Consider the following 14,695-nt stretch of genomic DNA (forward strand, 5'->3'; position numbering starts at 1 on the left):
TATTAATAAGGCAAAAAATTCCACTAATTAACCCTGACAAAGCACACCTGTGAAGTGAAAACCATTTCAGGTGACTACCTCATGAAGCTCATTGAGAGAACACCAAGGGTTTGCAGAGTTATCAAAAAAAGCAAAGGGTGGCTACTTTGAGGAATCTAAAATATAAGACATGTTTTCAGTTATTTCACACTTTTTAGTTAAGTACATAATTCCACATGTGTTCATTCATAGTTTTGATGCCTTCAGTGAGAATCTACAATGTAAATAGTCATGAAAATAAAGAAACACATTGAATGAGAAGGTGTGTCCAAACTTTTGGCCTGTACTGTATATATATATATAAACTGTGTAAAACAATGACAGGGAAAACTTTACTGCATCATAAGTATAATACATAACTTTTACTTCAAGTAGATTTTGCTGATAATTACTGAACATACTTTTACTTACTTTCAGGTTTGAATGCAGGACTTTTACTTGTAGTGGAGTTTTTTCACACTGTGGTATTGTGTTAGGGAGGATACACTTGTAGGCTAACTGCTGTTTACTTTGGGCCCGCTCACAGAAATCAAAAACCTGCCCACAAATGAATGTCTGCCGCCGGGTCTGGTCTTGTGGATTTGTTGGCCATGAGCCAGGTCCAAGGTTTTCTGGGTAATATTAAATATTGACTTTTAACACACTGGTAGAAACACACTATAATAGTAATCTTGAATCCTGAACTGGAAGAAAAGGAAAAGACAACCAGGAAAGAGCAGTCGGAGGACATCTTCAGTAATACGGACAAGGTATGTCTCCAGTTAATTGTATTTCTGTTTTTCAAAATATGCTTATACTTTCTAGTGGGGCGCAATACTTCACTGTAAGAAAGAAATCTGTAAAAACAACAAACAGATAATGTCCTGGCAGAAAATGACCAGTACCTTTTCCGTTAAGTTTACAGACACTACTGTTAACCCTCCTGTTGTCCGTTAAGTTGTTTTTATTTCAGAAATATGGGTTTCTTTCAACCAAATTGCCCAAAAATAACATGGATGGTTCCACACAATGTTCTTTTAACAGGTTTTTCTTCAATTTTAAAGCATTTGAAAATAAATGTTTAAATGGTTTCAAAACAGCATCCTGACTAAACTTTAACATGCAGTCTGTGATCCACTCAACATCCTCTGAGCTTAACTATTAGTCACAATCATTCATCACTTCTGCTTCTTCTTTTATTAAAGTCAAAATGAGATACAGAGAGTCAAGTCATGCCCTTCTACTTCCAGCCAATGGGACCTATCTTCAAAAAATATAAGCGAGAGTCAATGGAGAAATAATAATTATCATGGATTACAAACATTTTTGTCAATTTAAAAGATGATTTTTCCACCAAAGAAAGTTTCAGTTTATTGTTAAACTGTTGAAGTATAAGACTGTAAAAATACGTAATTAGAAAGACTACACACTTAAATGTCTCATGGATGACGTGTCGCTGAAGCTACGATGTCTGTGTGTGTAGTGAGCGGGAGATGCAATGTTACTCTAATGAGCAGAGGATCTCGCGTTTTCTTTTGCTTCTCTGCTGAAAACACTTCACTGGATAAAACCCATCAGGCAAGATAACGTTACATGTGTTGTGGAACAGAGCTAAGCTAGCTAGCTAGCGAAGCAAGTTAGATGATGTAAATTGTGTGGGACGAGCGATGTAGTTCACTGAGCAGTTTCACACAGAACTAAGTGGTACTACAACAAACCTATGGCTAACTGAGACTTTCTTCGGTTGAAAAGTTATCTTTTAAATTAAATTTTGAATTGTAATCCATGGCTCAATTCAACGTGATAAAAAAATTATTTGCCTCTCCCCATTCACTACCGTTCATATTTTTTCTGAGTTAAGGTCCCATGAGGTCTACCGGAAGGGACCTGACTTCGGTTCTCTATAGTTGAATTGCAAATGATGTGTGAAACTAGTGTTAACAAATTAGTGTTACTGGTGTATTTAGCCTAATGGTGGTACTGAAGAGAAAGCAACGGGGAAAAAGAGTGAGAAAAACATTTTATAAAAAGCAACGAAAGCACAGAAAAAAAGCCCAAGAAAAAAGCGTTCATTTTCACCCGGGAAGATAAGTTCACGGTCGAAGGGAAGACAACACAAGGGTCAATCCAAATACGGATAATTCTCTAAATTGAAAGTACATCCTCTGTACCTTTAACGGACATTTCTGTTAATCCCAAAAAAATTTCAAAATACGGAAAAACACCTGTGAAAAATCATTACAAAAAATGTCTTCATATTAACACAGTATAGGCTATACGTACACTACCGGTCAAAAGTTTGGGGTCACTTAGAAATTTCCATTCCACTCCATTATAGACAGAATGCCAGCTGAGATCAGTTGCATTCAGGACAGCAGTTTTCAGATGACATTATGTGCTTACATAATGGGAAAAGGGTTCTTGACTGTTGTAGAAAGAAGTGGCTGATCTTTAATGCAATATCTATATTGCCCATTATCAGCAACCATTCATCCAATGTTCCTAAGGCACATTCTGTTTACTAATCTGATATCATTTTAAAAGGCTAACTGAGAAAACATTGGAGAACCCTTTTGCAATTATGTAAGCACATCTGAAAACTGCTGCCCTGGTTAAGAAAACAATACAACTGATCTCAGCTGGAATTCTATCTGAGTGGAACGAAAATTTCTAAATGACCCCAAACTTTTGACCGGTAGTGTATTCCTACAGACTTTTTTTTTTTAACAGTGTTAATTGCTCAATATGCAACATGGAGTTAACATTTGAATGACTCATAGTCACTAGGGGAAGAAGTATTTAGATCCTTTTCTGTCTTTTTTTCTTCTTCTTCTTCTTCTTCTTCTTCTTCTTCTTCTTCTTCTTCTTCTTCTTCTCTTTTGAAAGATGGATGTCATTCCTCGACCAGAACTGTTTGATTTCCACGGAGTCTGCATGACTCACTATTTCACAGACAACTGGGAGAAGGTTCAAAACTTCCAGGCCAGGCCAGATGATATACTCATTGATTCCTACCCTAAAGCAGGTCAGAGTGCACACAGGAACAGGACGTGCTGTGCTTTAAACTGTAGCTCTGAATGAGATGTGTGTGTATGGAAGTGAGGGATTTGGATGATCTTATTTTATCTATATAGGCTTATCTTATTTTTAATCATTGTTTATATTATTGTATTATCTTTCTTTTAGGAAGCACCTGGGTCTCCTACATCCTTGACCTGCTGTGTTATGATCAGACATCCATCCCTTTGTTTAAAAGGGTGCCACACTTGGAGATCGCCATCCCTTCTCTGCAGCTAGGTTGAATTAACAATTAAAGACAGCACTTAGCATAGCATGTTTCATATGTCACCAACATGCAAACACTTCTATGCCGTGGTGGTAATTCTCAGTCGTTTGCTTAAATTGGTAAACTAAACATTGAACACTGAATTACATAGTCATTGTGTTGTATTGTAAAGCTTGTGTGAGTGTATGATCATTGGTGCATTTATCGTTACAATCAGGATGTGATTTTTGTCCTTTTAGGGGCCATGGTAGTGCAGTTTAGCCAGAAAAAGTGAGCGTCAAGTGGCGATGACAGTTAAGTTTAGGCACCAAAACAACTAGTTAAGTTTAGGAAAAATATCGTGGTTTGGATTAAGACATTATTATTAATGTCTCCCGTTTCCTGGGTGAAAGTATTTAGTCCATGGTATTGCAAGGGGGATTTTATTCTTGCATGTTTTCTTTTGTTGTGCATGATCAAAAAACATCCATCCCCCCAACCCCCCTGCCACTTTTTTCACAAATGGTCAAAATTGTACTAAATGTTTGATGTGTTGTATTGTATTTGCTAATGATGTCCAAATGAAGATTCATGAACCATTAGGCAGTGTTGGGAAAGTTCACTTTCTACATGAACTAGTTCAAAGTTCAGTTCACAAATTTTAAAATGAACTAGTTCAGTTCATAGTTCATACTTCAAAATTTTTAACTAAGTTGACAGCTCCAAAAATGAACTAGTTCATAGTTCTTTTTTCCATATGTTGCTGCGAGCTATTATTTTTCAAAAGTATTGCCACAGCCCATATAGAACCACAGACAGCAATTATTTTATCAGTTTTAACACTGAAACTATGTGTCAGATTTCATCTTCATATCCAATCAGTTCAATGTGCTGTTTCAGGTTTGCTGTGGATGGGACTGAAGTGCAGATTTTCTTTTTGAAAGCCGGCAGGCTAAGTTTGCACAGAAATGTAAGATTTGAAGATTTTTCGCATCCTCACCGACCTTGTCATAAAACTCGTTTAAATGATTATATGAAGATAGACAGTATATGCATACGAAGCCTCCTTGCTGCTTTATCGCCTTCATGCTGCTTTTTGTTTTGATGACACATGCGGCGGTGCGGCACTGGTGGCTGGTGTTGCCAGATTGGGTGTTTTTTCCGCTACATATTAAGGCCTGTTTACGGTGTGTTTTAGCCAGGTTTTGGCCTGGAAGGCTCTATAGAAATCTGGCACCCTAGTGAACAAAGTTAAACTGAGGGAGCATGCCGTTCACAGACACCAGAATGAAGTTCATCAGGCAGTAATACAGTACGTTCAGTTCACGTTCGCCCCAAATACGAATGAGTTGATGAACTATCGTTCAATGAACGCATTCAGGCAAGACACTGCCATTAGGTGTATTTTTTTGACCAAACTAGATGGCACTCTCAGTTTAAAGAAAAAGCCTTGATGTTAGAAGACACACATATCAGGGGGAGGGTGGGGTGTGTGGATGGGTTGGTCCGTCGGTTGGATAACAGCTATGGTCTGGGATGGGGAGAGCAGGAGTGGGGTGGTTCTGGCATCATGTGCCCTTGAATCAATTCCCATAGAAAAATACCCCTCCTACCAAGCTCCACCCCCACCCCACTCCTTTTTTTCTTATTATTTCTCTCCCTCCCTTCTGGTGAGCCTCACCTAATCCAACATACTCAAAACTTCATACCCACTCCCTCTCATATCTATTAACACAGTACCACGACTCACAACATTTCATACTACAATCACAAAAACACAAATAGTCTTTGTATACTGTATGTTACATGTCTCTTACACTCATTTGGGTTATGTAAGGTTTGTGGGTCTTTGTAATTATATTTATAACACCTATGGCAAAACAAAATAAAAACATAAATAAAGAAAAATCCTTTAAGGAATAGCAATTCAGTGTGCTTTTAACCCTTTGTGGAACAGAGAGCGCCATCTAGTGGGCTCAAACAAAACAAGAAAATGCTTCATGAAACTTCATTTGGACATCACAAGTTTTTACCGTACTGTAGGATTGACTGACATGTAAACTGTTTTAATAATGTACAGGATTGGATTCTTCTCAAGTCATCAAAGGAACAGAAATGGCGGACAACTTCTCCATCTTTCCTCGACTCATTAGGACTCATCTTCCAGTCCAGCTTCTGCCAAAGTCCTTTTGGGAGCAAAACTGCAAGGTCACAAATGCCTTTAAAGTACAGTATCAATAGTAGGACAATTGCTAGGGAGATTCAAACTGCCCACACAACAGTTTTTTCACACATCCTACACTTCACAAGTTAACAAGTTGGATTAACAAACCATGCTTTATGATCAGGATTTTACGTACAGGAATTATAGGACTGACTACAGATCTTTACCAGGTTTATGTTTCTCCAGTCTTGCATGGTCTGGCCCCACATACATTTTTGGATAGCAGAAGAAAAAAACCCCGCTCTGGATTGTTTCAATTTCTTTAAACCAATCACAATGGTCTTGAACGGTGCTAAGCTCTAGACGCAGCGACGGTGGCTCTGCAAAATAGTCTCGGGAAGGAACTTGATTTGGTGGAACATTTGCACCCCACAAAAGAAAACAACACATACAATAGTAAATTAAGTTAACTGTTCACACAATACAGTAACGTGGGCTATTTAAATTAGCTGGATACATGGTTAAACGTCATTTGCTCTTACCAGTGTATCGCCATGTGTACTTTGTCCATAGAAAACCTCTCCAATCGGTCCCGAGTTAGATAGTAAATGTGGTAAACGTATTCTTTGTGAATCGTTACAACCATTCCCCGAAAGAACCAAGCAGGCCTGCCTTGTTGCATGACCCAAATTGTCTTGTCAAACCTGCCATTTTCAGTGTGTAGCTTGCTAGCTCGAAGTTTGTTGGTGTTTCCCAAAGCGAAGGGATTTTGTGAACGGCAACACACAGAGAGCGGAAGGTGAGAGCCAAAGCCCGAAATCCTGGAAATACTTCCATTGATACAGACTAATGTTTTCCTAACTCTTACATTCTTGTCATTGTCATAAAAAAAAAAAAAACCTTAGCGAAGAAATTTCAGCAGCATAGGATTTATTTTTCATGTGAAGGCTGAATGATGACAAGAGGAAACAGTGACATCTAATGCAGCTAATTCATGATCAGTTGTTGATAAACACTTATTTCACGTTCCATGCAATTCATCTCTTCAGATAATAGTCTTTTCTTGTTGTGTAGATAATCTACGTGGCCCGCAATGCAAAGGACAGTGCGGTGTCTTATTTCCATTACGACCACATGACCAAAATCCAACCGGAGCCTGGAAACTGGAGCAGCTACCTCCAGAGATTCATGGAGGGAAAGAGTATGTATTAAAATGAAATACTGTCATAAAGGTGCTCCTCAAGTGCAATCATTCATTGTTCTGTTGCTTCAGTGGCGTTTGGATCCTGGTACGACCATGTGAACGGCTGGTGGGAGAAGAAACAGAGTTATCCAAAACTCCATTACATGTTCTACGAAGATCTGATTGAGGTAATTTACTTGTTTTTTGCGGGTTGTTTTTGTGTGTTACTTTTCAAAAAAGGAGTAGTGTAAATTCTGAAAGTAAAATTGCATGGAACATTGTTTTATCATTTATTTAAGTTTGATTACTCTTTTCACTCGGCTTATCTGTAAACAGAATACTACTGTAGTACGAAATTGTGCATAGTAAAGACTTGAAAATAGGTCCATCAGATCATGTGCTCTTCTTACATGATGTATATTCTATATTAAGTTGTCAGATGATGTACACATGACCTTATTATATCATATCTTACTTTCTTAAGACAATCGTGGTCTTTTTCTAAGGAAACTATTTCATTTTCTGTCACATTCTTTTTTCTTCTCCTTGACTTCTGGGTTTTTTGACAGGGTCTGTCTTCCACATATTGTTGCGCAATATTAATACTTCAACCATGAATCCATCACTGTTGTCGTGCATATTTTATGCCTGGTTGAGTGCTTACAGATCAATGTCATGACACCATCACGTGACTAATCATGTCTCAAGTAAATTAAGTGTGCTAAAATAAAAGGCTGCATGTGACGGTGAATGTTAGATGAGAAGATCGATACCACTCTCTTATCTGTCCGTTGAAAAGGCTAGCCAGCAGCCAGTTAGTTCAGCACAAAGAGTGGAAGCAGCTAACCTGGTTCTGTCCAACATTGCCTCCTACCAGCACCACTGAAGCTCACTAATTAACACATTATAATGTATCTTGTTTGTGTAATCTGTACAACAAAACCTAACCTAAATTAGTGAATTGCTGTTTTTATACTTAGGTTTTTGTAAGGATTATACCACAGGATCCAGTTATATCTAACCAAAGCAAAGAGTCGTCCAAACCATACGATGATATGGTACGATTTGTTATGAGGAACCGCCTAGGCCAAAAATACTTTACTTGCAAAAACACATATGCCATCGGTGTATACAGTGCCTTGCGAAAGTATTCGCCCTTGAACGTTTCGACCTTTTGCCACATTTCAGGCCTCAAACATAAAGATATAAAACTGAAATTTTTTGTGAAGAATCAACAACAAGTGGGTCCCAATTATGAAGTGGAACGAAATTCATTGGCTATTTCAAACTTTTTTAACAAATAAAAAACTGAAAAAGTGGGCGTGCAAAATTATTCAGCCCCTTTACTTTCAGTGCAGCAAACTCTCTCCAGAAGTTCAGTGAGGATCTCTGAATGATCCAATGTTGACCTAAATGACTAATGATGATAAATAGAATCCAGCTGTGTGTAATCAAGTCTCCGTATAAATGCACCTGCTCTGTGATAGTCTCAGAGGTCCGTGTAAAGCGCAAGAGAGCATCATGAAGAACAAGGAACACACCAGGCAGGTCCGAGATACTGTTGTGGAGAAGTTTATAGCCGTTGGATACAAAAAGATTTCCCAAGCTTTAAACATCCCAAAGGAGCACTGTGCAAGCGATAATATTGAAATGGAAGGAGTATCAGACCACTACAAATCTACGAAGACCCGGCCGTCCCTCTAAACTTTCAGCTCATACAAGGAGAAGACTGATCAGAGATGCAGCCAAGAGGCCCATGATCACTCTGGATGAACTGCAGAGATCTACAGCTGAGGTGGGAGACTCTGTCCATAGGACAACAATCAGTCGTATACAGAGGCGCGGGAAGTCATTTCCAGCAGGGGTGCGGGGTGCTGGCGCGCAAGAACAACTCTCCCTCTGCCTCCCACCCCCCCCCATGAAGTAGGCTACATACTGCTATGTACTGCACAGCAAACTATATAGGCACTAAATCACATGCCAATCACTACTGGTCAAAAGATTCCTTTGCAGCGGCCCGGTTTAAATCCGACCTGCGGCCCTTTGCTGCGTGTCATTCCCTTTCTCTCTCCCCCGTTCCTGTCTATCCACTGTCACTATCGAATAAAAAATAATAAAAAGATGAATGACTAGTCCAGCTGAGCAGGCGTCAAGTATGCCTTTCCAGTTCAATAAACCAAGTACTGCCATCTGACTCACACATCACAAGACAGTGTTACAATTAATTAAATCATCCCCAAACGTTGTTATGGCTCAAGACTATGGCGATATAGTACTCACTAAAAATCACCCAAGCAGAAAGCACAATAGTAATTCTGAAACGTGATTGACTGAAGATACAACAATACCATCACACAACACAGCTGAGCGCAGGTTGCAAAATAACAGTCACTTAGTCAGCTGCAACTTCACAAACTGCAAAGCCAACATATAGGCTACTGCACTGACAACTTAGTCTCACACAGGCCTATAGCAGCATCACAAAATTATTATGCAATACGTCTGATATGCATGGCATTTCAATAAACTAAACAAAATATGTACATTATCTGGTCACACGGTCACAACAGATTATATTAACCTACTCAATTTACAGATAGCATAATAGCTCTTACCTTTAGAAGTTCTAATTTCTTGTCTTTTTCTTTGCAAAGTCGCAGATCAAATCCTCTAAGTCCAGCTCTAGCAGCTCGCTAAACCCTACTACAGATGCGCTGCTGTGTGTTGGTAACTTTACAGGCAACGCAATAAATGTCTCCAGTGGACAGTGAATATAGAATCCACTCCCGTGGTACCGTTTCACCGTGGTGAAGGTGTCGGGTCTGTGCCTCGTTAGTGAGAGAGCGGGTCTTTCTGCCGCCAGCCTCGTCCCCCCTCCGAGATGCTGGATATTTAGCCGCCGATTCTGAAAGGCTAATATCCCTCTGGGTATAACTTCCTCCCGGACGGTCTCTGTAATCGGTCCCCGTAGTGCAGGGTCTTCAGAGATGATGGTACCTGAGGTGCTATTACCTTGTTCTGTAATGCTGATGACCGGCCTCATCTCTGTCTTTTTCCACAACAACTTCGCTAAAGTTAACGTTAGCTACCGTTAGCTGTGGCTGAGTGTAGCTGGTAGAAGGCAGCGATTCTTCCAAGCTAACATTAGCTAGCTCCTCGACATCCTCCTCTTCGTCATTCCCAGCTCTTTTTAAAAAGCTATTTATTCGCGGGACATTTTTTATAGCAGCCGCATCTTTCTCTCCCTTTTCCACACTTTCACTCGCTGATACAACCCAATCTGACCGGGGATCAGTTACAAATTAATTCCACTCTTTCAATCTCAACTCGTTCTTAGAAAACTGATCTTGATTCAGTGCGATGTAAACAACCTGCTCTATGCCCACCCACCTTTATCTTTAGCCAATCTACACAGTGCATGCGGCCTTCTCCCAATCATTACATTAAACAACTTTTACTTTATTCTGATTGGATAATTATCACCATAATGATTAATGCCCATTGTGTAATACGGGCTTGATCGCAGTTTGACAACAAGGGGTGCTGCCACCAACAAGGGGTGCTGCCGCACCCCCAGCACCCCTACTTCCCGCGCCTATGGTCGTATACTGCACAAATCTGGCCTTTATGAAAAAGTGGCAAGAAGAAAGCCATTTCTTAAATTATCCATAAAAAGTGTCGTTTAAACCTGGGAGACACCTGGGAGACACACCAAACATGTGGAAGAAGGTGCTGTGGTCAGATGAAACCAAAATCGAACTTTTTGGCAACAATGCAAAACGTTATGTTTGGCGTAAAAGCAACACCGCTCATCACCCTGAACACACCATCCCCACTGTCAAACATGGTGGTGGCAGCATCATGGTTTGGGCCTGCTTTTTCTTCAGCAGGAACAGGGAAGATGGTTAAAATTGATGGGAAGATGGATGGAGCCAAATACAGGACCATTCTGGAAGAAAACCTGATGGAGTCTGCAAAAGACCTGAGACTGGGACGGAGATTTGTCTTCCAACAAGACAATGATCCAAAACATAAAGCAAAATCTACAATGGAATGGTTCACAAATAAACATATCCAGGTGTTAGAATGGCCAAGTCAAAGTCCAGACCTGAATCCAATCGAGAATCTGTGGAAAGAACTGAAAACTGCTGTTCACAAACGCTCTCCATCCAACCTCACTGAGCTCGAGCTGTTTTGCAAGGAGGAATGGGCAAAATGTCAGTCTCGATGTGAAACTGATAGAGACATACCCCAAGCGACTTTACAGCTGTCATCGCAGCAAAGGTGGCGCTTACAAAGTATTAACTTAAGGGGGCTGAATAATTTTGCACGCCCAATATTTCAGTTTTTTATTTGTTTAAAAGGTTTGAAATATCCAATAAATTTCGTTCTACTTCATGATTGTGTCCCACTTGTTGTTGATTCTTCACAAAAAATTACAGTTTTATATCTTTATGTTTGAGGCCTGAAATGTGGCAAAAGGTCGAAAAGTTCAAGGGGGCCGAATACTTTCGCAAGGCACTGTATATAACACACCGATGGCGCAGCATTGGGAGCAATTCGGGGTTCAGCGTTTTGCCCAAGGACACTTTGACATGTTACTGTAGGCCCAGGGATCAAACCACCGACCTTCCAATGAATTGACCTATTGAGTTATTTACATTGACTACTTAAATTACATAAACTTATTTTAACCCAAACCATGAACTTTTAATAAACCTATCCAAGTATTTTGCTTGAATTCACAACGTTAACAACGTGTGACGTTAACTTGAAGTTGCTACCACACCATGGAACACCAAAGGCCAATAACATAAATGAAGAGGTTGAAACAGGTGGGGGCAAAACGCATTATGGCAGTCAATAATGCGGCTCAGGTCAAAGCTGTCTCTCTGCTTCAGAATCTGCTTACAACTCCTTCTGTTATCGATCCATTGCAACAGCTGTGGAAAACAATAGTGTTGCTACCCTATAATACGACCCACAGGAGCGTTTCATAAAATAGCGCCCCTAGTCTTTAACGTTGTGAAATGATCGCAGTTTGGTTATGTGTTGGCAAAAAAACTAGGCAACTTTGTTAAGTTTAGGAAAGATCGTGGTTTCAGTTTAAATCTGACGTTACTTCACTTCTGGTTACGCACATGATGCTGAACGTAACGTAAATTGTCATTTACTTTAGTCTTAAACGCGACTCAAACCCTGCTTCTCGGGTAAAAGTCCTGTGTTTGTTTGTTGTTTTATATTTCGTCACCTAACTTCCTGCTTTGCTCCCGTCCTAATTACTACCGCCACTAGAGGCGTCGCCCCTAGAACGTGAATGTAGGTCGCAATCGCTGCTTGAACAAATGACCTCTGGGAGCGTTTTTTTTTTTAGGTAAGGACAGTCTCACCCAAAGGTTCTAATTTCTTTTTCATTTTTATATCTGCCATTATTGTATTTTGATCTTAACACAACAGTGATTATTACACACAACACAAAATGTGCATGTCCGTGCATGTGTTTGTATGATTTAGAATCTCCCTGTTCAGGTTACTTTCCCAAAGATCTGTGCTAGCTGATGATATTGTGGTGATAATATCTGACCATTGTGCTTCCAGGATACTGGGCGGGAAATAGACAAACTCTGCTGCTTTCTTGGTTTGTCTCCTTCAGCTGAGGAGAAGGAAAGAATTACAGGCAGTGTGCAGTTTAATGTTATGAAAAAGAACAACATGGTCAACCATTCAACGGTTCCATTGATGGATTTCAAAAAGTCTTCCTTCATAAGGAAAGGTACAGTGAATAGACATACACAATACATGTGACATGACTCCACCTTTAGCTAAAACACCCATCTGATTTTCTGTGGTTCTGCAGGGAAGGTTGGTGACTGGAGGAACCTTTTCACCGTGGCGCAGGATGAAAAGTTTGATGCGGACTACAAGCAAAAAATGAAGAATCCTTCACTGCAGTTTTGTACTGAAGTTTAGAGGCTGTGCATGTCCTGAACTGTGATTCCTTTGATAATGGTGATGTCAGAAGTTAAATTTGATTGACAAAGAGAGTGTGAGAGAATACTTATTGTGATGTTGACTTATGTCATATGTTAAAGCCTTGTTAAATCTCCTTCTATTGTGTTTGGAAATCAGCAATATATCACTCATATGTGGAAATGATATGGATAGAACTGTATTAAATTTACATTTGTGTTGTGTATACAGGGGTGCAGTGAGGAGGTGGCTTCTGGGACACCAAGCCCGAATGTTTTTCAAAAGCCTGGAGTCTTTTATGGTTTTATAATTAAACTTAAATTTAGATTAAACTTTGTGTAATTTCCCCTCAGTCTCTCTGATGCTGTTTATCTATAATCCCTGCCCTACTTACTGTACTGGTAAGGTACTAGACGGCACTGGTGAAAATTATTGTTATTAAGAAAGTGCTTGCTCGTCATGACTTGGATGCTTGACACAAATCTTCGGTCCGTGCACTCTATCATACGAATACGTTACTGGGAACGACGGCTACCGTGAACACCGCCTTCAATGACCGACCGTGTTTGTGACTTTAAAAAATCATGCGTGTGCACGTTCATAGCAGAACACGATTTGTTATTCAAGATGGCCCAGCCACTGGTCGATGTGTAAAAAGCTATCTGAAGACAACACTGCTTTGACAAAGCTGTCTGTTGCATACTGCAGTTAAAAGTAGTAAGGTGCTTTTGATCAAAAAATTTTAAATCCATATCGGTGGATTTTGTTATTCCTCTTTGATGTGGGAGAAAAAATAGTGAACTGAAACATTTACACCTACATTTTTTTTGTACAATTTAAAGGAACACGCTGACTTATTTGGACTTTAGCTTATTCACCGTATCCCCAGATTTAGATAAGTCCATACATATCCTTCTCATCTCCGTGCGTGTCGTAACTCTGTCTGGCGCACCCACCACTAGCCTGGTTAGCACAGATCCTGGAGGTAACCGGCTCCATCTAGCCTACTGCTCCCAATAAGTGACAAAATAATGCCATTTTCCTATTTACATGTTGTGATTTGTATAGTCACAGCTTGTACAAATAACAAGGTCACATGAGACACAGCCATCTTCTAACTGTATACCAACTGGGAACTATATTCTCAGAAGGCGAAGCACTACTATAAGGGCGAGGGAGTGATTAGCGCAACACCTGAAAATCACCGTTACTCTCTGCTCCTCACCACAGGGCTTCTTGTGTGCTGCGAGCAAATCACTCCGCCCAAGTAGCAGAAGTTGCAGTGCTTCGCCTTTACTAAATGGACTTTCCACATTCCACCACTGTTCACCACCCACCCATGGTTATCAGATGAGCAAGTCGGTGATCTAGGCGTTGTACAATATCTTTACAGCACCAACATTTAAAATAAAAAAGGTACAGCGAAAGACCGTCAAAACATTTCAGACAGTCCTGCCAACCTGTATACATTGTAACATCAATGTACGCTGTAACGATTTTTCACTCTTAAGTCTCTGAAAGTTGCTGCTGTTTCATCTTGTCCGCTGTCTGCAGCAGGCGGGGCTGTTGCTCCGTTTCCTCCGCGACTGACACGCACACACACACACACACACAAACACAAACAATCACACACAATCATACACACACACACAAACACACACAATCACACACGGTGGATGCAGGAAAAAATGCAGATGAGACCTACAGGATGACCTAAATTGAGGACAGCTACTTTATTGTAAGTGCAATGATAAGTTAAAGTCCAATATGAAACCATATGAATGTGTGTCCCAGCCCAGGATAGGAAATTAACTAACAATGTAAAGATCAACAAGCCACTGACAGATATGTTCATATTTGATTCATTCAATAAATTATTATTTTGTGTCTTAAATCCACCAGCCGTTTTGATATTGTACCAACATCATCATCCTGAGCCTTTTTGGTAAGGTTCCTAGAAAATCTCAGCCCAGAGTAGTTAATTAATCGTACTAATTATTATTCTCCCCAAAACAAGTTTCCTTTTTATTTATTTTTTTGCGATTGTATTTTTGATTTTTGCCAATAACAAAGCAGTAGTAAACCGTGGGTCGTG

At 39.9% G+C, this 14,695-nt stretch overlaps 1 protein-coding gene across 1 annotated transcript; it reads left to right on the forward strand.

The window, feature by feature from the left end:
* Positions 1-627: 627 nt before the first annotated feature.
* On the forward strand, positions 628-12,912 carry LOC120566271 (cytosolic sulfotransferase 3-like). Its single transcript, XM_039812598.1, has 8 exons — positions 628-788; positions 2,905-3,043; positions 3,205-3,315; positions 5,364-5,491; positions 6,522-6,648; positions 6,721-6,818; positions 12,229-12,403; positions 12,488-12,912. The coding sequence occupies exons 2-8, from the start codon at positions 2,905-2,907 to the stop codon at positions 12,598-12,600; spliced, it is 891 nt and encodes a 296-aa protein (XP_039668532.1). The 5' UTR covers positions 628-788; the 3' UTR covers positions 12,601-12,912.
* Positions 12,913-14,695: the final 1,783 nt, after the last annotated feature.

The sequence above is a fragment of the Perca fluviatilis genome, chromosome 10, assembly GCF_010015445.1.
Source record: "Perca fluviatilis chromosome 10, GENO_Pfluv_1.0, whole genome shotgun sequence".
Taxonomy (NCBI): domain Eukaryota; kingdom Metazoa; phylum Chordata; class Actinopteri; order Perciformes; family Percidae; genus Perca; species Perca fluviatilis.